Source organism: Spodoptera frugiperda, chromosome 24, assembly GCF_023101765.2.
Source record: "Spodoptera frugiperda isolate SF20-4 chromosome 24, AGI-APGP_CSIRO_Sfru_2.0, whole genome shotgun sequence".
Classification (NCBI taxonomy): Eukaryota; Metazoa; Arthropoda; class Insecta; order Lepidoptera; family Noctuidae; genus Spodoptera; species Spodoptera frugiperda.
Window position 1 is genome coordinate 5,367,294 of NC_064235.1, and position 27,539 is coordinate 5,394,832.

The 27,539-nt window shown below is 39.7% G+C and overlaps 2 protein-coding genes across 2 annotated transcripts; both read right to left on the bottom strand.

Annotated features, from left to right (window-relative positions):
- Positions 1 to 2,261: 2,261 nt before the first annotated feature.
- Positions 2,262 to 8,831, bottom strand: LOC118278633 (uncharacterized). The gene is made up of 3 exons (XM_050703821.1): positions 8,646 to 8,831; positions 4,808 to 4,895; positions 2,262 to 4,127 (listed from the first exon to the last, which is right to left on the bottom strand). Exons 1-3 carry the CDS (start codon positions 8,665 to 8,667, stop codon positions 3,872 to 3,874), a joined length of 366 nt encoding a protein of 121 aa, XP_050559778.1. The 5' UTR covers positions 8,668 to 8,831; the 3' UTR covers positions 2,262 to 3,871.
- Positions 8,832 to 17,792: 8,961 nt separating this feature from the next.
- Positions 17,793 to 27,327, bottom strand: LOC118278768 (homeobox protein Hox-C5a). Its single transcript, XM_035598111.2, has 4 exons — positions 26,639 to 27,327; positions 22,705 to 22,783; positions 21,908 to 22,049; positions 17,793 to 18,058 (listed from the first exon to the last, which is right to left on the bottom strand). Exons 1-4 carry the CDS (start codon positions 27,093 to 27,095, stop codon positions 17,939 to 17,941), a joined length of 798 nt encoding a protein of 265 aa, XP_035454004.1. The 5' UTR covers positions 27,096 to 27,327; the 3' UTR covers positions 17,793 to 17,938.
- Positions 27,328 to 27,539: the final 212 nt, after the last annotated feature.

The following is a 27,539-nucleotide window of genomic DNA, read 5'->3' on the forward strand; positions in this document are numbered from 1 at the left end:
TGGGAAAACCATCCAATGATTTATCCCACCCTAGGCGAGACGAGAGGGAGTGTCAGACTCTTACTGACTAAAAACCACCCCGTTCCTTCTCCTGATTTTCGAACCGGAGCCCTGGTAAAACCGCTAGGTAGTCCGCAGCTCCGGATCAGGCATCAGCCCTACTGGGCCCCATCTGTGGTGGTCTGATGGCCGAAGGTCGTTTCGATTCGGAAATAATGCCGACGACAGCTCATTCCACAGTTTTACTGTGCGAAGCAGAAAGTTTCGCGAAAAGCGCACAGTTCTGGCCTGCCATAGAAGTGCTGTCGTATATATATCATAAGTACATTTTAAGTGTGGGAGAGCCATGCTTCAGCACTGCTGGGCCAGCTCGACCAGAGTGATACCACGGCCTCACAGAAAACCGACGTGAAACAACGCTTGCGTTGTGTTTCGTGGTGTGAGTGAGGTTAAACATCCTAACCCCCAAAAGACCGGCAACACACTTGTAACGCCTCAGGTGTTTCAAGTATTCATGGGCGGTCACGATTGCTTACCAACAGATGATCCATCTGCTCGTTCCATAAAAAAGTACATAACACAAATATTATTATGTACAAAAATACAAAGAAATAAATAAGATTATATTGTTTTCGATCTGAACGAGTGCAATGACCTCGTCCGGGCAAAGGTACATTGCCCACCACATAATATACATACACTACACATCTGTTGACCATCCATTTTATCATGAACTCGCTTTGTATGGTCTTTCTGCACATTCGAAGGTCAATTTATACTGGCATTATTAAAATCCAGTTTATCATGAACTCGCTTTATATGGTCTTTCTGTGCAATCGAGGGTCAGTTTAAACTGGTTAATATGGGTACAATATTTGTCACATATAAAATATTGAATGAATGAATTTAACGACAAAATCTCTGGCACTTTATTGCCATTGTGTAGTATTTTGTGATTCGGAGATTGATATTATTATCAATTTGTTTTGTAGGTGGGTTAAACTAACCCGGAGCTGCGGACAATGTAGCAGGTTACCGGGGCTCCGGCTGCGCGCGCCTCAAAGAGCCATCAGACCACCACAGATGGGGCCCGGTAGGACTGATGCCTGGTCCGGAGCTGCGGACTACCTAGCGGGTTTACCGAGACTCCGGCTCGAAAAGCAGGAGTAGGAACGGGGTGGTTTTTAGTCAGTAAGAGTCTGATCTAGTTCACTTCGAATTTTCCTTCCTTCCTTTTGAATCGAAAAATACAGAATAAACTAGTAGTTATAGAGGAAGTAGGTAAGTATAGACAAAAGAAGTGTTAAAAATAATACAGATTAATTTCTTGTTATTATTTATTTCACCATAATATGTATATTTATTACACCATACGAGTAATATCCTGACTGCCCAAATATAGCACCAATAATTGACTTAGTATACTTAGTTCGTTTTATTTATTATACATATAAATACAAAATTAAAGAGAGTAGGTACATATGGTAATTAGTGAAGGATATGATTATAAACAACTTTCCCAAATAAACTTTTTTGTATACTCAATAGGTTTATTTTTATGACAGTAACAAAAAAACAAAAATTCGCGCGCAATAGTTGTTTGTAATCATGAGTACAATCACGTGTTTAAATATCGTTCACTCAGTATCCAGATTATCATACAATTTTTACTGACGGTTCCAAAGATAAAGATTTGGGAGGCGCAGCCTTTTTGGATCCGATTCTAATAAGTCATATGAAGATTAAGATTGATTCAGATATTTCTATTATGCATATTGAACTGATTGCTATATTGGAAGCCTTATCCTATATTCTATCAGTCAGCGGTGATAAATTTGTGATTCTGACAGACTCCAAAAGTTCGCTGCAACATTTGGCTCGAAACACTTCTCACATGCGAGGTATTCCGACAGCCTACGCCATATATGAATTAATCTTAAAACTTCAATCTAATTCCAAATGGTACGTCTCCAATGGATTCCGTCACATGTTCAATATGAAGAAAATGATGTGGTAGATATGCTCGCCAAACAAGCGTGTGTTGATGGTGTTCCCATGAATATTACCCCACTGTTTTCGGACTATTTTGGAAGAGCAAAAAATAAGTGTTTCGATCTTTGGCAGGAGTATTTTGATGAAAGATCAAAAGAAAAGGGGATCTGGTATCGAACTATACAGCCAGAGATTTCTCGGGTTCCGTGGATTGACTGCGACCTTAATAAAAATTTAATGACTATCGCCTTAAGACTCCGTTCCGGACATATTCCATCAAATAAGTTTAATTATTTAATGAAAAAAGTTCCGTCACCATGCTGTGATTCATGTGGAGTGGTTGATGATGTCCTTCATATTTTGATGGAATGTGCCCGGAATGAAAATACTAGGGTTAGTATTTTTGGTCCGCAAAGAGTGAATGACATCGGCCTTTGTAACTCCATGCTTGCTTTTCCAGTGTCCGATAAAGCACAACACTTGTACAAATTAGTGATAAGTAGATCGTAAGCTAGTAATAAGTAACCAAACTTTGTTTTTCCTGCACTGGGCGATATGGTCGCCAAGCGACAAAGCCCTTTAAATAAATAAAATAATAAAAAAAAAAAAAATATCGTTCACTAATTACCAGTCACTCTATATATTTATAAAGGTAAGTAATATTATGTTAAATATCACACTAATAATTATAAATGTAAAAAGTTTGTTTGTTTGGATATTTGTCCGTCAATCACGCTGAAACTACTGAACGGATTTTAATGAAATGTCCCGGATGAGTTACCTTAGTACGAGTTTGCTTTAGGTTTAAAGTAATCGAAACGAGAGCGCGTTCGGGACTCTGATTGGCCGGCTCGAATAAACTAACCAATCAGTACCAGTAATTGAATCGAGAGCACGTTCGGCGTTTTCATTGGTTGGATTTTTCGCACCGACCAATCATAGTTTTTTTCAACGTAAACCAAACTCATACTAAGGGTATTGATATTGCAGACGTATTTAGAGGGTGTGGCGGATTTGTAACATTAAAAAAATACCACTATACAAAATCTTATTTGTCTTAAACTAACTTATTTATTTACAAATTATACATCTACCCCATAATATCACAATTATTGTATTGATTACATATTTAATTACATACTTTAATTAGGTATAATAGTGGTTTTAAGGTACGCATCCACAGGTCCGCATCGTACGCATCGCACGCAACGGATTTTAGTTTGTCTTGTATAGAAACTCATACAACTGCGTCCACTGATCCGCATCGTACGGACCGCATCATCGGCAATGCCTACATGTGATGCGTACCGATGACGTCATACGGAATGCGTACGATGCGTGCGATGCGGGCCTGTGGACGCTTACTTTTAGTATGTATCCGTTATATCGCAAGCATTTAGGGTCGGTAGTCTCGAATTCTGGATCGATCCATCGATCGATAGAAATCGGTCGATAAGTCAAAATATTTCAATCAATTTTCAACTTTATCACAAGAACATAAGGTTGAAAATTGGTGAAAAAATCTTACGACTAAGTGACGGATCGTTATTCTGTTGTCAAAGTTGGGACTACCAGCCCCAAAAAGAAACTACCTTTGTACGTTCCAACAGTAATTTTCGTTAAAAATAAAAATATCAAAATTTCGCAGTCAAAACGTCTATTTAAAGTCAATTTGTTCGACACAGGAATCGAAATCGAGACCTTTATCAATGTCAATCTAGCTATCTCTATCCTTTTACATACAAATAAAAGAGAGACATAACATTTTCGTTCAAAGTACAAAAAAATAATAATCTACACTTATTTGTAGAATTTTGAACCCTGTCACCTTAAAGATAAAGTCTTATATCAGTTGATAACATATCACAAACGGCTTAAACTATAATTTGGACCGAATATATTGGTAAACAACACTTTTATCACCATTTTGGCTCATAATTCTATAATAAACATGATCATAGGATATAAATCCATCGTTTTCTTTATAAAAATTAAAACATGGCCTCCTGGCTGAACGCCGTAATTGCCTTTGCCTTAGAAGCAAGTCGTTTAAAAAGTAATCTCTGTCATAGAGGTCGCTGTCATCGTGACGTCTGGAATTATTTTGGCGGGAAGTCGTGCGTATTTCTGGTGATCTGTAAATGTACAAAATAAATTATTTAATAAAAATGTTGTGTAAAATTAATTATAGGATTAATTATTGTTATCGTAATATAATAGGAGATGCGCCAAAATTAGGATTTATTGAAATTTTGACATTTAAGTTAATCCCTTTAGTAGTTGGGTGTTTCTTTCAAAAACCTTCGATCTCGATTTTACAAATCGATTATTCTCCCGTGTGCATTAAGCAGCATAGATGAGCTTATTAGTCATCCTTATTCTTATTGGATTGATTGGGAGTAGAACCAAAGTGTTTCAATCGGCAGAATTGTTAACTTTTGGTTGAGGATAATGACGCCGTTAACTTTTTGTGTTCTTTTAATTTTTAAAGAATCAACTGTTCCAGTGCAGTGCCACTATACTATAAGGGCCACTGATACCCCGGGCGAAAATATTGTGGCGCCCACTTGTGGGAAGTAATATCAAGTTTTTTGCTGATTGCAAGTAAAATTATATTAAGAATTTCATCTTTCCTTTATATGCACAGAGCGTAGAGCACAGTTTTGAGGGTTTGCATCAGGAGAGGCAAGAGACTCCAACTTCAGACCTTGGCGCCCCCCAGAATTTGTCGCCCTGGGCCATCGTCCCATCACGCAACAGTAGGTGAGATACTTAACCTTTGTTAATGGTAGATGATAAATAAGTAATTACCTACCTTTTGTAACACGAGTTGAATCTGGTCACCCATCCGTCGAAGTCTGTGTACATTGTTTCAAGGCTGCTCACACCTTTGTGGGCAGGGGCTGCAAGACAAAAATAATTTCAAATAAGTTTTTTTTATTGCCATTCAAAGTGGCAATAGCATTGCCACGAACCGCCGGCAACGCACTTGTAACGGCTCTGGTGTTTCGGGTGTCTAAAAAAATGAGCACAGCTGAACAACACAGTACTTTTTGTTTATATGGAACACGTAAACGAGCAGACAGATCACGTGATGGTAAGCAATCGCCGCCGCCTATAGACACTTGAAACACCAGAGGCATTACAAGTGCGTAGCCGGCCTTTTGGGGGTTAGGAATTTAAGGGTTGTTGGGGAATCGGGGATTCGGAAGATTGGGAAGGGGAGAATTGGGCCTCCGGTAACCACACTCACACAACGAAACACAACGCAAGCGTTGTTTCACGTCGGTCTTCTGTGAGACCGTGGTATCACTCCGGTCGAGCCGCCCATTCGTGCCGATGCATGGCTCTCCCATACTAAATGCAGTAATTTGTCTTAAAACATTGAATAGACTATTTGCTTGTGTGAAAATAAAGTAGGCAGGTAACTAAAGTACCAAAATTAACTGTTATCATCTATGTTAGATCTCATACATAATTGTTATTGTAAACTAAAACAATGTAGACAGATTTATCTAATTCTCAGTGTACGTCAAACAAGTTCATTGAGATAACAAATATAGATATTAAAATGTACTTAAGAATGTTTAATTTAAGATCTAGGGGTTTCTCGGAAGCAGTCATGCTAGCTAAGGAGGAGGCGGGGCGCGTGAGGGAACGAACCTCCTCAAGCCCCAGCCGTCGCGAGAGACACTCCGGGCGTCGGGGATCGCGGGATGATCTCCGGCCACCGTAACTGCGGGCCTGCGGACGGCGTGCGGCGCGTCGCGTTCCGCACGCGCCTCAAAGAGTCATCAGACCACCACGGATGGGGTCCAGTAGGGCTGATCATTTAATGATGTTCCGCCATTAAAAAAAGATGTCAAGTTGATTAGGTAATTCTGTAATATATAAAGGGCCTTCTAGCCTTTCTGGGACTCTGGACTTCAGCGTTCCGGTGTTTTCATGTTTGTATCTACTGTAGATGCTGGTGCACAGGAGCGTAGCGGTATGGGAGGTTGTGGCGGGCTTGTCCCAGAAAAAAAACCTTAGTATGACGTAAACGAGAGCGCGTTCGGCGGTGATGGGTTGGTTCAGTTGCTCCGGCCAATCCAGAGCGCCGAACGCGCTCTCGTTTCGATTACTTTAAACGTAAAGCAAACTCGTAGTAAGAGTACAGATCAACACACTGCTATTGTCTACTCATTCAATAAATAACAGACACGCTCTTTTGTTATTTACTTATTTACTTATTTACACAATACATGTTTCATTGTTATGTTTTATCACTGAGCTACTTTTATTTATAAACAAACCGTTATTATTGTAATTGTATTATTATCACAATTGAAGTTACACACGATACGACTTGACATAATACGTGAGTAAATAAATAACTGACTGCAAAGGTAAGCATCGCACGTATCGTACGCATTTTTTTTTTAAATAAACGTTTCCCCACATTAGGATTTTCTCCTGTGTCGTGGGTGCGTTTACAAACATACAAGTTCACATACACATCACACCCAGACCCGAAACAACAATTTGTGGATCACACAAAGTGTCTGTCTCCTTGATCGAGGGGACGCAAGTTCAACTGGCAGACAAGACATCTCGGGTTCGATTCCCGGGTCGGGTAAAGTATTGCTGCTGATTTCTCACAGTTTGGAATGGTGGCCAGTATATGGCAATAGGCACACCCCCTTTTTTTCCTGTAGCGGGTTCGATTCCCTCACGCAGCAACTCTTTGTGTGATCCACAAATTGTTGTTCCGGGTCTGAGTGTGATGTGTATATGAATTTGTATGTTTGTAAACACACACACACACGAACACGATACAGGAGAAAATGATACCACGGCCTCACCGAAAACCGACGTGAACCTTCGTCGTTGCGTTATGTGAGTGAGGCTATCGGAGGTTCAATTCCCCCTTTCCCAATCCCCGATTTCCTAACAACCCTTAAATTCCTCACCCCCAAAAGGCCAGCAACGGACTTGTAACGCCTCTGGTGCTTCAAGTGTCCATGGGCGGCGGCGATTGCATACCATCAGGTGATACATCAGGTCGTTTACAGGCGTGGTCCATAAAAAAATCCTTGTGTGGGGCAACGATTTAAAATAATTTCTCATTCAAGATCGTTTGTCAAAGAAAATAACATTGATAAAATAGGGTCGCACAATGACTTAGCCTTGTACTTTGCACTTTAAGTAATACCTAATAGTATAAATAAAACAGTGTTGTATAATAATATTATACCTATTATACAATTTATGTATAAATTTTGCAAACATTGGTTATACAAACTCGTTTGTATTAAATGACATTTTTCCTTTAATAACTGCTGTTGTGTCATGAATGAAATTAATCGTTTTATGTTAATTTTTTCTTATTTCTTACTAAGTAGTTGGTAGCCTTGATATCTTACTAAGTTTAAATAGTGACCTATCCTAGCTTGGCTTAGGTCCTAATTTCGTAATGTTTCTGTTAAACATGTTGATTTTTTCTTTTATAAATAATACAACACGAAAAGAAGATTTTTTATGGTAAGTATAAGCCGGTAAACGAGCCGGATCGCCTGATGGTAAACACTTGAAACACCAAAGGCGTTACAAATGCGTTGCCGGCTTTTTGGGGGTTAGGAATTTAAGGGTTTTTAGGGAATCGGGGATTGGGAAGATTGGGAAGGGGGGTATTGGGCCTCCGGTTACCTCACTCACACAACGAAACACAACGCAAGCGTTGTTTCACGTCAGGTTACTGTGAGGCCGTGGTATCACTCCGGTCGAGCCGGCCCAGTCGTGCCGAAGCATGGCTCTCCCACAATTAACAATATACCTATTTATTTACGCTACAAATTATTTGAATTATTAATTATTAAATATTTAATTAAGGAGTTTAATTGAAACAAAAGAATATAAAATTCATAGCTACTGCTATCGGTTTACTTGGCGCCAATTGGGTAGTTTCTTCAGTCAAAAATAAATTATTTTGACATTTCAATACAATAAAATATCCCAAAATAATCGTACTTTCATTCATTAATTTGACGATATACTTATTTATTTAATTTTCTAGTTAATTTTCTAGAAATAAGTCTGCCATTTGACGCAAAAATCGAATGACGTCATAATGCACTATTGCATACAAAATATAGTTTTTGACATTTCGATAAAAGTATTGAATTTGACTATTAGGAAACTATCCAATTTCATTGTGGATTAATTTCATTACTACCTTAACTGGCAAATAACAGACATATGTTATTCATTGATAAACAAAGTCAAACTCAAAGTCAAATCATGTATTCCAATCAAACCAGAAATGGGTAGGTACTTTTAAAATGTCAACAAATAAATAAATAGTCAAATACCTAATTTATTCCAATATACTTAGGTACTTTTGAAATTGAAATGTCAACAAAGAAAGAAAGAAATAAATAATAGTCTGGGTAGGTACTTTTAAAATGTCAACAAATAAATAAATAGTCAAATCCTTTATTCCAATTAAACCATAATATTCTTAGGTACCTACTTTTGAAACGTCAACAAAGAAAGAAAGAAATAAATAATAGTCTGTCAGTATGTCCGTCAGTGAAGCTGAGGGTGAGGCATTTTAAAATAGGTAAATACACAATTTACTTAACAAAATAAAACGTAAATATTAAATTACTTACCGTTCACGCAAATGTTATCCATTTTTGTCAATAAAAACACATCACAGTTATTTATTCGACACTGTCTCGGAAACGGCTGAGCACTGAATGATAAAATTATATTTTTGTTGTTACTCGGTGTAAACAAACAATGTTGACGTGCTCGCGTGTCGATAGTCGATAGCGAGAGTACGACGTTTATCTTGTAGTGATGCGAACGTGAGGTATCGATGGAAGTTATCGATAATACTCGTAATGTTAAAATTACTTAATTGATTTTGAAATAATTAGTTATAAGAGGCTGCCTCGTTGGTCGAGTGGTCGCAAGTGCGACTGCCAAATTGCCGTGTCGGGCAAAGTATTATTGGACTTTTTTCGGATTTTCGAAAATTTCTCGGAGTTTGAAATTGTGTCCAGGATATGGCAATAAGCTCACCCCCTATTACATGGGACTTATAACACAAATGGTGAAAAGTGGGTGTACATTGTATAGCGGCATTACGTGCCGTAATGTGCACCTCTGCCTACGCCTTCGGGGATAAAAGACGTGACGTTGTGTGTGTGTGTAGTTATAAGAGGTTATGGTCATAATGGCTGTTGGTTCGTGTAATGAGTTTTGTTAAATAAATATGTTAATGAATGTGCTTAATTTTATTTATTTATTTAATTTAATGACCTAAAACAATACATAATTTATTAGCTAAATGAATATATATTCATGACTGGTATTAACAACTGCTTGCTTTACCTCTTGTCTGTCGGTATATGATAGATGATACACAATATAAAACCCATTAAATTAACTAAAAATTACGGTTTACTCACGCAAATTAATTGGCTTTTTGTCACATTAAGTATACCTCACTATTTTTTCAAATTGTACAATTATTTAGATAAAGATAAAAAAATCTGTTTGGTGTTACGAAATGTCTGATATTTCATATATTCATTTATATTGATCATCACTCACTTGAAGGAATCCACTGCTGGATACAGGCATCCTTTTAATAAAGAATTGCAGGTTGGCTGGCTGTGGCTGACTGTGTGGCCCATAGGCTTCCTGTGAAGTTTATAAAAAAAATCATTAAACTTATTGTCTGTTCACCTTGTAGATCCTACGCTGTACCTACCAATTAGTAGCCATTTTTATTTCATTGTATTAGAGAACAAACAACGATAGAATAAAATAATATAAATAAAAATTAATAGTTAATTACAGGTTTTCCTAAATTTTTCTGAGGTATACTTCGGTTACAGAACGGAACCATTTAAAATAGTAAACAGAAAAGTAATAAAATAAATATACCAAAACTTAACTTTAAATTTTAATGTGACAATTCTCCAATCTTAGACACTATATTACATAAAGAAAACTATCGACAAAAAGCAATCTATCGATATAAACATCGAGCAACAACAAACTTACCCACAACACTAAGTATATCGTCACACGTCCGTATTCTGGAACCGGTCGGCGTCGCTTATTGCCAACACTAGTCGAGTTTACATCACAATCTAATATGTTTTGTAACACATTTCGTCATTAGCCGATGCATAGCTACCTACTGCTTAGCTCACAAACTAAGAGACTAATATTATAAAGCTGAAGAGTTTGTTTGTTTGTTTGAACGCGCTAATCTCCGAAACTACTGGGCCGATTAGAATAATTCTTTTTGTGTTGGATAGCGCATTTATCGAGGAAGGTTATAGGCTATAAAACATCACGCTACTATCCATAGGAACCGAGCAGAGCGGGTAAAACCGCGCGGAAGCAGCTAGTCTAATATGTTTTGTAACACATTTCGTCATTAACCGATGCATAGCTACCTACTGCTTAGCTCACAAACTAAGAGCGGAGGCACATTATGCGTTGCGGCGGCGATGCGGTCGTCGTAAATTTTTTTTTACGGTAAACGAGCAGACGGATTGTAAGCAATCACCGCCGCGTATGGACGCTTGAAACATCAGAGGCGTTACAAGTGCGTTGCCGGCCTTTTGGGGGCTAGCAATTTAAGAGTTGTTGGGAATTGGGGATTGGGATAATTGAGAAGGGGAAATTGGGCCTCCCGGCACCTCCCGGTAACCTCACTCACACAACGAAACACAACGCAAGAGTTTTGTAACACATTTCGTCATTAACCGATGCATAGCTACCTACCTACTGCTTAGCTCACTAACTTAGAGCGAGGGCACATTATGCGTTGCGGCGGCGATGCGGTCGTCTTGCATTTTTTTGACGGTAAACGAGCAGACGGATCACCTGATTGTAAGCAATCGCCGCTGCCCATGGACACTTGAAACACCAGAGGCGTTAGAAGTGCGTTGCCGGCCTTTATGGATCACCTGATGTTAAGCAATCGAATGAAAGAAAGAAAGAAAGAAAGAAAAATCATTTATTCGGCACCGGGCACGATGCACCAAAACAAAACACAAAATAGAAGAAAAAAATATGGTAAAATTAATTAATACATTTAAAAAAACACAAAAAAAAATGCACTACTTAATTATATAAAAAAAAATAAAAACACATACAAACACACAACAGATAAAAGAAAAAAAAAAAAACAAGGTGGCAACGTGCCCAAGCCAAAAGGGTTGCCACCTCAGTATGAGCTGGGCACCGAAAGTACCCAGCACTGATTTTCAGTTGGCACCCTTTGCAGTGACCCACGGACGGAGACAACGCACAAAACAAAACAAAACACAAGTAATATAGTAAAATAAATTAACAGAATAAATAAACATAAAAATGAGAATATTAAAATAAACATACATACATATATTTTAAAATACATCTATAAATAAATAAAAATAAATGATAACAATTAAAAAGAACATAATAAAAGAAAAACATAATATTGTGGGTAGGTGTGTGATCGTAAGGTCACCCCGCAGCACGACACTCATTTGACTCCTACCCGTAAAAGTGGTCGCTTTGTCATTACCCCATGGAAAAGAATAAATTATCTAGACTATGTAGGTACATGTCTAGATAACAGTGCGCGGAAGAGCGAGCGTGGAAGGTATAAGAAAATACAAGGGTGGCACAGGACGGCAATCCACCAACAACTACCGCAGACAACATGGGACTCGAAGGTAAGTTTACCAAACTTATTGTATCCCGCATTGCTGCTACATAGCACTCATACATGGTATTTAGATTTTAATAATAAGTAAATGTCAGATTATAAATAAAATAAGATAAAAAAATATGTCATACACTTGTGAACCTACAAAACTAAATAAATAAAAATAAAATAAAAGTCAATTTAAATAAAGGACAGATCAATATTTATTGATTCACTGTCGATTTGTGAGCTTCTTAAAAAGTCCTTTAGCTTTCTTCTAAAACTATAAATGCTTTGCAGGTCCCTAATTGGCGGAGGTATGTTGTTCCAACACTTGGACGCTGCATACCGGAAAGTTGCGGCGCCGCACCGTTCATGTGCCCACTGACACGGTGAAACGTTTGCGAAGCGGTGCCGCAACGCATCATGTGCCCCTGCTCTTACGTATGCGATCGAGATAATGCTTGCAATCGAGTAATCGATTTCATAATATACCTTTAATAATGGCGGCATTTTGTCACACCATTATACTTCTTGTGGATTTTGTAAGTGCCAACTAAAGGGACTATACGTAGGAGTGGGAGGAATACGTCATTTCTACGTATAAAACGAACCTAGAAGGGACGTCACGCGACATTTCAAATCGATATATCTTCGAAAGTATTGGTTTTCATAAGAAAATAAAAAATACGTGTCTAATGTTTTAAAATAATCTATAAGACAGACATTGAAATGAAAAATTTAAAGTGCATGACTTTCTTTTCTTTTTTTATGGTTATAAGCAGGTAACGAGCAGACGGATCAACTGATGGTAAGCAATCGCCGCCGCCCATGGACATCCGAAACACAAAAGGCGCTACAAGTGCGTTGCCTTTAGGGGGTTAGAAAGATAAGGGTTTTTGAGAAATCGGGAATTTGGAAGACTACGGAGTAGGGTAATTGGGTCTCTGGTAACCTCACTCACACAACGCAAGCGTTGTTTCACGTCGGTTTTCTGCTCGGCCGTGGTATCACTCCGGTCGAGCCGGCCCAGCAGTGCCGAAGTATGTACGCGACCACAAGAAGGAGATGTGTTTCGCAAAATGTTATTTCTACATAATGAAAGTTTACCAATCCTTTACTAGTTAGCCTTCGGATAAAACATGGTTGAGTTTTATTTCCGTATGCGGCGCGGAGTGAATGTTCTGCCAAGAATAACCTACTAGGTATAACGGTACTGTCTACTTTATATTCGAAAAGAGATTACCTATTTATAAAACCTATTTTAACAAGTGTGGGAGAGCCATGCTTCGGTACGAATGTGCCGGCTCGACCGGAGTAATACCACGGCCGAGCAGAAAACCAACGTGAAACAACGCTTGCGTTGTGTGAGTGAGGTTACCAGAGACCCAATTACCCTACTCCGTAGTCTTCCAAATTCCCGATTTCTCAAAAACCCTTATCTTTCTAACCCCCTAAAGGCAACGCACTTGTAGCGCCTTTTGTGTTTCGGATGTCCATGGGCGGCGGCGATTGCTTACCATCAGGTGATCCGTCTATGCCGAGATGCACTTAAGTTATATCATAAAACACTCCACTCTGATGTAAAATAAATACAAACGACACACTTTAGCTGGTAGTATCCTTAGTATGAGTTTGCTTTACGTTTAAAGTAGGTAATCGAAACGAGAGCGCCTTCGGCGCTCATCGGTTGATTCATTAGCGCCGACCAATCAGAGCGAAGAACACGCTCTCGTTTTATTTTCGTTTAACGTAAAGCAAACTTGCACTAAGGCTACTGATTGGTTGATTCATTCGCGCTGACCAATCAGAGCGCCGAACCCGCTGTCATTTCGCTTTCGGCCCACATAAAGCAAAACTCGTACTAAGGGGTACAGAATAAGTGTTTTTTTCATTAATCCAAGAACAAAAGAGACTACATAATATAATATAATCTAAGTAAATAAAATTAATCTCTACATAACAACAGTAAGATTACAAAAGGACGCTCTCGCTTGACCGATAAAGTGTTCAAGGGTAAATTCAAATGTTGTTTATTTATATGTTACTATCAAACCCGGCGAACTCCGTTTCGCCACCAATGGTTTTTCCTACTTTCCTGCTTTTCTCTTGAAATTTTTCATAAATTTTCTTTGCTATAAACCTCATCGCATCAAAAACCGTAGCGCAGTTTTAAAGATTTAACGATCTAACCATACAAGATTTAACCATAGATAGGGACAGAGAAAGCGACTTTGTTTTACCACGTTTTCCACGGTTTTGCATTCGTTGGAAAGGTCTCGGGCTCCGTGAGGTTTAAAGCAAAGAAAATTAATTGGGCCTCTGGTAACCACACTCACACAACGATTTACAACGCAAGCTTTGTTTCACGTCGGTTTTCTGCTCGGCCGTGGTATCACTCCGGTCGAGCCGCCCCATTCGTGCCGAAGCATGGCTCTCCCACACTTAAAACTCTAAAAAATAGTGCGCCTTACAAAGTTCTAATAGCAATATATGGTGCCCCTGTATGATTTGTAATAGCAAAACGTTCTGCTCTACTAACTGCTACTTACTGCAGTAATCAGACACATTTAATGATTACTTAAACTATTCCTTAGTAACGATTTTGTACCGAAAACAATTGCTAAGGACTGGGTTAAGTAACCATTAAATGACTCTGAGTGAGGCGGTCACTCGCTAGTCAAAACAATATTAATTTAAGAGTGTGTACCAAATATCAGCAGCAGCCGAGCAGACGGATCACCTGATGGTAAGCAATCGCCGACACCCGAAACACCATAGGCGTTACAAGTGCGTTACCGGCCTTTTGGGGGTTAGGAATTTAAGGGTTGTTGGGGAATCGGGGTTTTGGAAGGGAGGTAATTGGGCCTCCGGTAACCTCACTCACACAACGAAACACAACGCAAGCGTTGTTTCACGTCGGTTTAAGGTAAGCGTCCACAGGCCCGCATCTTTGTTTGTCTTGTAATTCCCCAACAACCTTTTAATTCCTAACCCCCAAAAAGCCGGCAATGCACTTGTAACGCCTCTGGTGTTTCGAGTGTCCATGGGCGGTCACGATTGCTTACCATCAGATGATCCATCTGCTTGTTTACCAGCTTATGTATCATAAAAAAAATACATCGGCAAGCATCAGCTCTACTGGGCCACATCTGTGGTGGTCTGATGGCTCTTTGAGCTAGCGAGACTGCTTCGCTGAAGAAGGAGACGGCAGCCCAGTCCCCCTTGCTCAGCGCCATAGCTTGAACCAATGAGACCTGGACTGCAATATACCTACTGGACACAATTCCACACTCCATGCTGCTACTGAGAAATTTTCGAAACACCAAAAACAAGCCCAGTAATACTTTGCCTGACTCGGGAATCGAACCTGAGGCCCCTTGTCTGACAGTCGCACTTGCGACCACTGGACCAACGAGACAGTCTTACTTACCCTTTTTATAGAATAGTAAATAAGAAAATAAAACAAAAGCAAATTATATTTAAAATGGAATTTTTATTTATTTATTTATATTGACAATTTACACTTACGAGTAGTTTAAAATACACACTTAATAGGTATGTACTTACTTAGGTAAATATTAAATTAATGCTTCTATTTCTATTTAGTCCTTATTTTTCAGTTTTTAATGTAAGCGAGAAAATCCATTTGTTATCATATAAATAACTAGTAACCCATTATTATATATATTCATGTATTAAACATATAAAATTTCCTCTTGAATCACTCTATCTATTAAAAAAAACCGCATCAAAATCCGTTGCCTAGTTTTAAAGATTTAAGCGTACAAAGGGACATAGGGACAGAGAAAGCGACTTTCTTTTATACTATGAATTCATATGCTAGTAAGGATGATGACGGGGTATGAAAATTAAAAATCTATTTAGTCCGTCAGTTAGGTAATAAAAAAATATTAGACACGTATTTTTTTTTTTTTTTGTTTTGTCATATAAGACAACTATACTTAGATAAAAACTAATCAAAGTTTAGAAGGTAAATACGTCATTTCTACGTATAAAACGTACCTAAAAGTGACGTCACGCGATACTTCAAATCGACACATCTTCGAAAGTTTTAATGTTTCCGTAAGAAAATAAAAAAATACGTGTGTAATGTTTTAAAATAATCTACAAGACGGACATTAAAATAAAGATTAATCATCATTAGTTGTCAGTTAAAAACTTTGATTCGTTTTTATCAAGAAGTATGTATTGTTATCTTAAATGACAAAATAAAAAAAATACGTGTCTAATATTTTTTCATTACCTAACTGACGGACTAAATAGATTTTTAATTTTCATACCCCGTCATCATCCCTATTATCAGTACCTACTAAAACAAAAGAATGATGGCAAGCAACCGTTTTCTCCCGTCGGATACTGGGGCCGACGGGAGAAAAAGCGAAGCGCGAATCACTTATGAGAGCATACTGGTACAAGCCACAGGGCACCCGAGTCGTTTTGCAAATAAGGACAAAGGTAAATACGTTGCCTAGGTCATTCTACCTATCCCCTATCTTCACACACAAAATTATCTAGGTGTCAGAATTATCTGATGGTATAAAGATGACTGACTGACTGACTGACATTGTCATCTATCAACACTGCCCAAACCACTGAACGGACTTGACTGAAATTTTGCATGCAGGTAGATGTTAGAATGTGTATTCGCTAAGATAGGATTTTGATAAATTCTATCCCCAAGGGGATAAAATAGGTGACGAAAATTGGACAATTTTAAATCGATCAGGTTAAGACTTTGCATGCATAAAGCTGCTATAAAGTTCCTACGTTTATCCCCAAAGATTTTTTGATAAATTCCATTAACAAATCATGATACTTCTTAACTTGAGCAAAGCCGCGGGCAAAAACTAGTCGCACTATAAATATAAAAGTTTGTTTGTTTGGATATTTGTCTGTCAAACACGCCTAAACTACTGAACGGATTTTAATGAAATTTGGTATACAGACAGGGTATGAGCTGACTTGCGTGATAGGATACTTTTTATCCTACGGGAACGCGGGCAGAAGCTAGTTATTTTATATTTCCATCGCTTACATTAAAAACTGTCACAATTTATGTTAAAAAACTGATCAATAACTATTTACAAAATATTAAATAGATAGTGGGGGCATCGATCATAAGTAGGTAGTGAAGGTCATAAGGGATAAGGAAGTGTGTTCGGGCATGTATTTTCGTCGTAGGGAAGATCATTTTGAAAAAAATTTTGCAAAATAACATGTTTTTGAAATTGCGCTTTTCCCTTTACACTCTACTTATCATCAATTAATTCATTTGTTTTTGGGAATGTTGTAAATAATTTTACGTTTCTGGGTAGGTAATAAACCAAGGAAGCTTTTTTAATAGTTTGTACGCTAAGTGTCATATATTTTTTTCGAAATAAGTCCAGTTAACTATCGACCAAATTACTGAAACAAAACAAAATTTCATAGGAAATTACTTGCTATATTAAAACGAATAATATTTCTGCGATTATTAGTATTTATAAATGATAACTGATGTATTGGACAACTGATTAAAACTAAAATAACTAAAATCTAACAAGTATTTTTTTATAAATATTGATGTTTTTGTAATCAATTCGGGATATTTTTACCAAAACGTGCTAAAACGGTTGAATATCTCAGATAACTGCCACTTTTCGCCCAAGGTCCTCAGGGCTATTTCAGTAGAAAATTAGTTGTATTTCACCTCCCGAGAGGAATACGCGAATTCAAAGTCACCCTGTATACAGAATAGCCCAACAGAAATTATTATTGTTACTTATCCAATTTCAATTTTGATTTATGTCTGCAATCGAGTACACTGGGATTTTTATTTAATTTAGAAATTAAATAAACATATTCCTTATATTTAACACTTACTTTCATCACATTTAAATAGTCCCGAAGTCAATCTCTACTCCATTTGTCACCCACAGATAGTTTTTGACACACTAACACTGATTTAAAGTCATTAATTTCACTTTTCGGTTACATACTCGCACTTTTCCCGTTAAAAGTAGAACATTTCCGTTACGAAAAATTCCCGCTAAAAGTAGAACATTTCCGTTACGAAATTGCACTATTTCCCGTTAAAAGTAGAACTTTTCCGTTACGAAATAGCACTTTTCAGCTAAAAAAGAACTTTTCCGTTACGAAATAGCACTTTTTCCGTTAAAAGTAGAACTTTTCCGTTATGAAATCGCACTTTTTCCGTTATGTAGTGGGTGTAGGCGTCGTGTTTTAGATGTCGTCATCTCTGTCGTGTGGCTGATGTCTTTGCAGCACAGCTAATCGTTGCTGTGTTACTTCAAGGTGGTGTTTCCGCCATTTAATGCGGCGATTTTGAAACCATACTTTGACCTGTGTAGAAAAATATTTGGTTAGCAAATAATTATAACACTGTTTTATTGTAACTTTCGTGAAACATACAAAATTAATTACTATGTTATCGGCTTACTCACGTAACTGTTTGTCCTCGTGTGTCGCGGAATGCTGCTCATGAATATGAGCCTCTAGCATGGCTTAAAACTAGTCGAGTTCCTTGTCAAACAATTACGTGAGTAAGCCGATAACATAGTAATTAATTTATAACACTGTTATTCCTCCAAAAATTATTGAGTTTTTAATAGTTTCACCATCAATCTATCGACCGAGCATTTAAGAGAAATTTTCACCATGACTGTTTATTTTGATAGTCTATAATGAGTGGGCCTCACTAATACAGCAGAGGAGATTAAAGGTACGCGTCCACAGGACCGCATCATACATCCACAGGACGTCCACAGCACGCATCGCATGTAGGCATTGCCGATGATGCGGTCCGTACGATGCGGATCAGTGGACGCAGTTGTATGAGTTTCTATACGATGCGGACATGTAGACGCTTACCTTCAGTCGAAACATTTGATTCAATTTACAACTTTATTACAGACGAATAAGGTTGAGAATTATTGAAGAAAGACTTATTCATTCAAGATTCCATTCTTTTGCCATTTTATTACGTAGAATAATGAATTAATATTTAAAATAGTTCCTATAGAAGGTTTGGTAGCTTTTCCAGAAAACCCCAATAATAATAGGTACCTTGTTTTTATTTTAGTTTTAAGTTAGTTTTTATTTCTTACAAATTAACATAAATATTCTAATATACACATAGTTAAGACTAGTTATTAAAGGGATGTTATCTTTAGAAAAATTAAATAGCTATTTTAGTAAGTATATAAAATTTGTTTTACAATGATTGTTAATTAAATACTTCCCCGTTTATAAAAACCGTATTTTATGTCAAATGGCTGCCAAGTGCCCAACATTCTATGAGGGGTGATAGTTAATACGACATCGCTGATTTGATTCGCTCTCGGATTATTGGGTTTTATACAACCAGGAAGGACTCTTGTTAATTTTCATACGACAACCGGGACGGATAGATTTACTAGAAGTCAGGAGGGTTATTTTTTACTAGCCCGTTTTACCCGTGATTTGGCTGCGTAGATTAGTGAGTTAGACAGTATTTTGTCCGGCTAAGCTAATCTGTTATCCGGAGCTGCGGACATCGTAACAGGTTACCGGGGCTCTGGCTTAAAGCAGGAGTAGGAACGGGGTGGTTTTTAGTCAGTAAGAGTCTGACACTCCCTCTCGCCTCAACCAAGGTGGGAGAAATCGTTGGTTGACTTTCCTCCTTCAAAAAAGACTATTCTGTAACGTTCAATTCGAAAGAATGAAGTGAAATCAATCACGGTCCGCCATGTCAATCACGCCACGGCGAGACATGCAATATTTCACTTTAAAAGTTCCCATTGACAATTACAGAATAGCCTAGCAGTAAAGACTAGGCATGCTTTTTAATATTGAAAGAAATTTTGAAATTGTTTCAGTTGTTTTATGTTAAATCATTTCAAACATACATCCGTAAAAAATGATGTTTTTTTACGGATGTATGTACAAACATTGCATAGTTTGTATGTAACGAACTCAATGATTTGACTTTGACATTGACTCACCTGTGCCTCAGTGAGCTGCAGCGCGTGCGCGAGGTACAGCCGCTCCGGCCCCACCATGTACTGCTGCCGCTCGAACTCAATGATTTGACTTTGACATTGACTCACCTGTGCCTCAGTGAGCTGCAGCGCGTGCGCGAGGTACAGCCGCTCCGGCCCCACCATGTACTGCTGCCGCTCGAACTCAATGATTTGACTTTGACATTGACTCACCTGTGCCTCAGTGAGCTGCAGCGCGTGCGCGAGGTACAGCCGCTCCGGCCCCACCATGTACTGCTGCCGCTCGAACTCAATGATTTGACTTTGACATTGACGGTCACCTGTGCCTCAGTGAGCTGCAGCGCGTGCGCGAGGTACAGCCGCTCCGGCCCCACCATGTACTGCTGCCGCTCGAACTCAATGATTTGACTTTGACATTGACTCACCTGTGCCTCAGTGAGCTGCAGCGCGTGCGCGAGGTACAGCCGCTCCGGCCCCACCATGTACTGCTGCCGCTCGAACTCAATGATTTGACTTTGACATTGACGGTCACCTGTGCCTCAGTGAGCTGCAGCGCGTGCGCGAGGTACAGCCGCTCCGGCCCCACCATGTACTGCTGCCGCTCGAACTCAATGATTTGACTTTGACATTGACTCACCTGTGCCTCAGTGAGCTGCAGCGCGTGCGCGAGGTACAGCCGCTCCGGCCCCACCATGTACTGCTGCCGCTCGAACTCAATGATTTGACTTTGACATTGACTCACCTGTGCCTCAGTGAGCTGCAGCGCGTGCGCGAGGTACAGCCGCTCCGGCCCCACCATGTACTGCTGCCGCTCGAACTCAATGATTTGACTTTGACATTGACTCACCTGTGCCTCAGTGAGCTGCAGCGCGTGCGCGAGGTACAGCCGCTCCGGCCCCACCATGTACTGCTGCCGCTCGAACTCAATGATTTGACTTTGACATTGACTCACCTGTGCCTCAGTGAGCTGCAGCGCGTGCGCGAGGTACAGCCGCTCCGGCCCCACCATGTACTGCTGCCGCTCGAACTCAATGATTTGACTTTGACATTGACTCACCTGTGCCTCAGTGAGCTGCAGCGCGTGCGCGAGGTACAGCCGCTCCGGCCCCACCATGTACTGCTGCCGCTCGAACTCAATGATTTGACTTTGACATTGACTCACCTGTGCCTCAGTGAGCTGCAGCGCGTGCGCGAGGTACAGCCGCTCCGGCCCCACCATGTACTGCTGCCGCTCGAACTCAATGATTTGACTTTGACATTGACTCACCTGTGCCTCAGTGAGCTGCAGCGCGTGCGCGAGGTACAGCCGCTCCGGCCCCACCATGTACTGCTGCCGCTCGAACTCAATGATTTGACTTTGACATTGACTCACCTGTGCCTCAGTGAGCTGCAGCGCGTGCGCGAGGTACAGCCGCTCCGGCCCCACCATGTACTGCTGCCGCTCGAACTCAATGATTTGACTTTGACATTGACTCACCTGTGCCTCAGTGAGCTGCAGCGCGTGCGCGAGGTACAGCCGCTCCGGCCCCACCATGTACTGCTGCCGCTCGAACTCAATGATTTGACTTTGACATTGACTCACCTGTGCCTCAGTGAGCTGCAGCGCGTGCGCGAGGTACAGCCGCTCCGGCCCCACCATGTACTGCTGCCGCTCGAACTCAATGATTTGACTTTGACATTGACTCACCTGTGCCTCAGTGAGCTGCAGCGCGTGCGCGAGGTACAGCCGCTCCGGCCCCACCATGTACTGCTGCCGCTCGAACTCAATGATTTGACTTTGACATTGACTCACCTGTGCCTCAGTGAGCTGCAGCGCGTGCGCGAGGTACAGCCGCTCCGGCCCCACCATGTACTGCTGCCGCTCGAACTCAATGATTTGACTTTGACATTGACTCACCTGTGCCTCAGTGAGCTGCAGCGCGTGCGCGAGGTACAGCCGCTCCGGCCCCACCATGTACTGCTGCCGCTCGAACTCAATGATTTGACTTTGACATTGACTCACCTGTGCCTCAGTGAGCTGCAGCGCGTGCGCGAGGTACAGCCGCTCCGGCCCCACCATGTACTGCTGCCGCTCGAACTCAATGATTTGACTTTGACATTGACTCACCTGTGCCTCAGTGAGCTGCAGCGCGTGCGCGAGGTACAGCCGCTCCGGCCCCACCATGTACTGCTGCCGCTCGAACTCAATGATTTGACTTTGACATTGACTCACCTGTGCCTCAGTGAGCTGCAGCGCGTGCGCGAGGTACAGCCGCTCCGGCCCCACCATGTACTGCTGTCTCTCAAACTCTGCCTCGAGCCGCTCCAGCTGCTCCGGAGTGAATATTGTGCGTATCCTCTTACTTCGCCCGGAACTGTAGGGAAGAATATAAATACTTATATTAATTAAATTCTAGGCCAAAGTAACCACAAGCATGCATGAAGAGATTAGTCTAATGACTTCTCCCGCCTTGAGCGAGGCGAGAGGGAGTGTCAGACTCTTACTGACTAAAAGCCACCCCGTTCCTACTCCTGCTTAATAGCGCCGAGTGTGGTCTTATGTTAAACAAGAAATTTTCCGCGGACGAAGTCGCGGGCAGAAACTAGTAACTATAAAATAAACACAAGACAGAAACTTGCGAAAATATTGAAAAAAATAATCGAGATCGTATTTTTCCACCAGAGATGTGCTATGCTACGTTGCTTTGGATACGTTTGGCTTCCACCAATCTTATTCCTTGGTACCCATAGCTTAGCACTGGTGGAAACGGACTCAGCTAAACTATGTTTTTTATATGGAAAGATGCGGGCTATAGATGGCTTCCCTATTATCGATACGTCGCATACTCGTGCTGCGCATCTTCATCGCACACCTACAAAGCTTAGTATCAGTGGAAAAGGTCACATAGTTTCACAGCTTCGCTATTACATCTTCGTAGCATAGCTACATAACACATCTTTGACGGAAAAGCGTCTTCAGTAGTAGACCTAAATAAAATAAGATAAAGTAAGACAAATAGGTATTCTAACCTGTTAGAACACGTCATAGAATGACTTCTGGAGGTCTTCATCTGTCCCACCTGTGGTCTCATCTCTGGCCGTGGACTGTCTGCAAGGAAATACCATGTGAGAAAAGAAAAATGAAAAATAATATTACAACTAGTTTAAGTCAAAGTCAAAGCATTTATTTAAGTGTGGGAGACCAGATCGACCGGACATAGAAAACCGACGTGAAACTACGCTTGCGTTGTGTTTCGTTATGTGAGTCAGACAACATCCCAAAGTCAAAGTCAAAGTCAAAATTATTTATTTCAATTAACCAGGAAGGCACTTTTGAACGTCAAAGCAAATATAATAATATTAATAACGTCTGTCTGTCGGTCAGTCCTCTAGTGAAGCTATTTGCTCGTTCCAAAGTGCAGATTCCTATGGAGAAGAACGAGCAAGAAACTCCATAGGTTACTCTTTTCCAATCAATGTCCCCAATCCCCAATTGCCCAACAACCCTTAAATTCTTAACACCCAAAAGGCCGGCAACGCATTTGTAACGTCTCTGGCATTTCAAGTGTCCATGTTTACCATCAGGTAACCCGTCAACTCGTTTACCGGCACTTGTTTACCAGCCCGTTTACCATAAAAAATATATAATATAGGTATTAAAAAAGGCAATAATAGAATCAAAACTCATTAAAAACCTAAACAGCAGGAATTCGAAATAACAACAGACGAGAAAAAAAGAGCAAACAAATCCATTGACAATATTTGCGTGGTGTCTGTGCAGACGAGGTACTTTCTTTATTAAAAACGTTGCCCCACACTGAGGTCGTCCCCTGTGACGTAGGTGCATTTACAGGCATACAAGTTCAAGACAACCATCTTGTGTATTGTAAACTTGAGGAGAAAATTATAGTGTGGGGCGACGTTTAAAAAAATCCACGTTCGGCGCTCTGAATTAAAAACTCGTAGCTCGTACTAGACTCTCCGATCTCAATCCAAATTATCTGGATCGATTCAGGATTTATGTCAAACATCAATATAATCCCATAAAAAATGCAAATGTATGACTTATTTAATTATTGTTTTTCGGCTTACTCAAGTAATTATGTAACGAGGAATTCGATTCGTTTAGACTAGAGTAGCAACGAGACAGTCGCTGTGACGAATGCTGCTCATGAATATGAGCCTCTAGCATGGTTTGAAACTAGTCGAGTTCCTCGTCAAACAGTTACGTGAGTAAGCCGAAAAACATAATAATTAATTTAGTGATTAACTTGACTGCACGGTTGACGCGGTGACTGGGCAACTGGCTGCCGTGCAACGTGTAGCGAGTTCGATTCCCGCACGGAACAACTTTTTGTGTGATCCACAAATTGTTGTTTCGGGTCTGGGTGTCATGTGTATGTAAACTCGTATGTTTGTAAACGCACCCACGACACAGGAGAAAATCCTAGTGTGGGGTAATGTTTTTGTTGCAAGCGCCACGATCACGGATGAAATTTCAGCACTGTTGCAGTTCATCCGTGAACATGGCGCTTGCAACAGTGCCGAAATATCGGAAACTCATCGAAATAAATAAACATGGTAAATATCCCGTCTCAAGTTCTAATAATAGTGTTAGTGACCATGTTAGTTTAAAAACTTATAAAAAAACGATGTCTCTTGAAAGTTACAAGTTATTACAAGTTACAAAATAATCTACGACTTAAATCACTGCAACGAAAAAATCTCCCGTCTGCACAGCCAAAGCCCCCAATCCGCGCACATTACCCATCCACCTGCAAGCCGTCCGAATGAATGTCAGAATGAATTCATTAACAAAATGGCGGATGGTTGTGTGACATCAAATAAATATTTCTTTAATTAAACCCCGACATCGCTGTCCCCTCGTTACTCCGGTAATGGGGTAGGGATGATCATTGTTATCTTGCTTTTTTTTTTATTAAATACTTACTTGTAAAGCTTTTTGTAAAGTGTGATTTGTATTGTACTATTTTTTGGTGCTGTCTTTGTATTTAGTTGGTGGGTTATAAGTTTTTAAACTGACATGGTCACTAACACTAGAATTGGAACTTAAAACGGGATATTTACCATGTCAAAAAAAGTCAATAGTCAAAATTATTTATTTCAAATAGACCAGGAAGGCACCTTTGCACGTCAAAGCAAATATAATAATATTAATAACGTCCGTCTGTCAGTCAGTCCTCTAGTTGCTCTATGTGCTCGTTCCAAAGTGTAGATTCCTATGGAGAAGAACGAGCAAGAAGCATGTTTTTAAATTTTAATGAGTTTCCGATATTTCGGCACTATGATCACGGATAAACAGTTCATCCGTGATCATGGCGCTTGCAACAGTGCCACATGGTAAATATCCCGTTTTAAGTTCCAATTCTGGTGGGTTGTAAGTTAATATTAGAACTCGAAACGGGATATTTACCATGTTTTTCTTATTGCTAGAATACTTAGTTTCCGATATTAGTTTCGAGTTTTAATACTTAGTTTTAGTGACCATATCAGTTTAAAAACTAATAGGGTTATAAGTTTTAAAAAAAATGCGTTTGGTATAATAATTTTACATATTTTAGGTTTCTTTGAGATTTCATTTAGACTGCAAAAAATAAGTACTTATCTTTAATTTATAATTCTCGTGTTTATAATAGGTGAGACTGTAAAATTATTATTTATAAAGATTTAAATAAATTATATTTTGAAACTTTACCTATTTTCTTACAAAACACCCACATTCATTAATAGCAAATAATAACTGGCGCCCAACATGGGGCAGTTTTTTTTTATTCGAAACTAATGACGCCCAGCAAGGGACTCATTAAAATACTCAAAACATACATTGAATAAAATAATAATTTAACTACACTTTGGAACGAGCACCTAGCTTCCCTGACGGACAGACTGACCGGCTATTATTTATTTCTTTTCGTTTCAAAAGTACCTGTTTGTGGTTTAATTGGAATAATTGATTTGACTTTGACTTGTACTGTCTTGTAAAATTAAACCGAGACTACAACTGCCTATATAGATTAGATTAGTAATTATGATTAGATTTTTAGTTCAAAATTATTATTTTCTCGCGACCAATCAGTAATTTAAAATTATTATTTATTGTTAGCCGTGGTCGTTTCACTGCAGGGCAAATGCCTCCCTATTTTAAATTAGGTATCAAAAACAATGTTTTTACTTATTTAAAAGATTTATAATAATAATATAGTTTATAACAAATTGATTTGTAAGACAGTTTCGGTAGTAAAGATTTACGGTCGATCTAATCTAAATAATTTGACAATAGTTTCTATAAAAATCGAGATTGACCAGAAATGTTTGATAATTTTTGTCCGTCAGTATTAATTTTCGACTCATAAGTAGCGTAAAAATTGTTTATCTCTTATAAATTAAAAAAAAATCTGCTTGTTAGTCTCGCTAAAATTTGAAAATAGTTGGACAGATTTGTTTAATGTTGCTCTTGAATTATTTGTGTAATACCAGGGAAGGTTTGATAGATTGACGGACAATTCAATTTAACGTTTCAAAAGTGCCTAATTTAGGATTAATTGAAATAAATGCTTTGACTTTGACAAAGGTGGAAAAAAAGTTATTGAGGCAGTACGAAGTTTGCCGGGTCAGGTACCTACTAGAATAATTTACGATAAAATCAACAGCCCTTTTTTTAAGTGAGGAAAATCATCCAATGATTTTTCCCGCATTGGGCAAGTGTCAGACTCTTACTAACTAAAAACCACCCCGTTCCTACTCCTGCTTTTTAAGCCGGAGCCCGGTAAACCGCTAGGTAGACCGCAGCTCCGGACCGATATCAGCCCTACTGGGCCCCATCTATAGTGAACTGATGGCTTATTGTGGCCCAGAACGCGACGCGGCTTGGTTCAGATACCCTTGCTCACCTCGCGTGGCCAGAGATAATCAACAGCCTTTACATATCAGTAAAATAACTTACCTTGTCTCATCCCCGTCGGCACTCCGACCATACTCCTGCAGAAACCCTCGTTGATCCTCTGCACATCATGGCCAGCATACAAGTAGTTCTGCAGCTGCCTCTGATTCTGCTGCAACCGTTCCTGAACACTCAGGTTCATTACGTCCTCCTCAGAATTCGTTAAACCAAGAATGGCCGCAATAGTAAAAGATTTCCCTGCTAAATTAGTCCCTTTGCCAGTCAAATCGACTCCAAAAGCCGATTGGCTACTGTCTCCGTCGTCCAAGGTTGACACCGGCGATGATGATCGGTCGACGTTTTCCGTAAATCGCTCAACGTTGTCCGCGTAATCGCCGCTGTATTTCTCATCGCCGTCGGATATAGCCGATAGTCGATCCACATTCTGCTGGTAAGCCGATACAGCTAAAAGATCCGTTAAATTCGACGGGTATAAATTTGAATTCTGACGTTCCATCATTGTTTTATTTTTTTAATTCACATTGAAATATTTAAATTTCATCGTTCACTGTATTGCAACACACATTTCACTCTTACTTAAATTAAGTTAATTTGTTAAGTTAATTTATTGCTTTAATGGTTAATTAGATAGTTAATTTTAAACGACTGTCCCGGTCGAGTAACGAGAGGATATTGGCTTGCGGTTTTCCATTTAAAAACGGGCACAATTTTAAAATATCCCAGGGCGTGGTTACTTCTGATCGGTTTGGAGCGCAAAAAATGACATCGTGAGCGGTCAATCGAGGTGGGGGGATTGTACAGGGGTAGGGGGTGAGTTTGGGAAGCTGTGATTGGCTTAACTCGCGCATGCGTGAAAGGGGCGGGTCCAGATTGGAGGGGTGTGGTTTAGCAGTGATTTGCGGTCGGTAAAAGCCTTTGATTGTGCCAGGGCCGGGTTTGGGGG

What these genes read in the sequence shown, in the direction of transcription:
- LOC118278633 (XM_050703821.1), bottom strand. Translation starts at nt 8,667, where the DNA reads ATGGATAACATTTGCGTGAACG. An exon ending in GGATAACATTTGCGTGAACG is followed by an intron (nt 4,896 to 8,645) that starts GTAAGTAATTTA and finishes TTTGTCTTGCAG; the next exon opens with CCCCTGCCCACAAAGGTGTG. An exon ending in TTCAACTCGTGTTACAAAAG is followed by an intron (nt 4,128 to 4,807) that starts GTAGGTAATTAC and finishes GTACATTTACAG; the next exon opens with ATCACCAGAAATACGCACGA.
- LOC118278768 (XM_035598111.2), bottom strand. Translation starts at nt 27,095, where the DNA reads ATGATGGAACGTCAGAATTCAAATTTATACCCGTCGAATTTAACGGAT. An exon ending in GCCGACGGGGATGAGACAAG is followed by an intron (nt 22,784 to 26,638) that starts GTAAGTTATTTT and finishes ATTTCCTTGCAG; the next exon opens with ACAGTCCACGGCCAGAGATG. An exon ending in TCTATGACGTGTTCTAACAG is followed by an intron (nt 22,050 to 22,704) that starts GTTAGAATACCT and finishes TCTTCCCTACAG; the next exon opens with TTCCGGGCGAAGTAAGAGGA.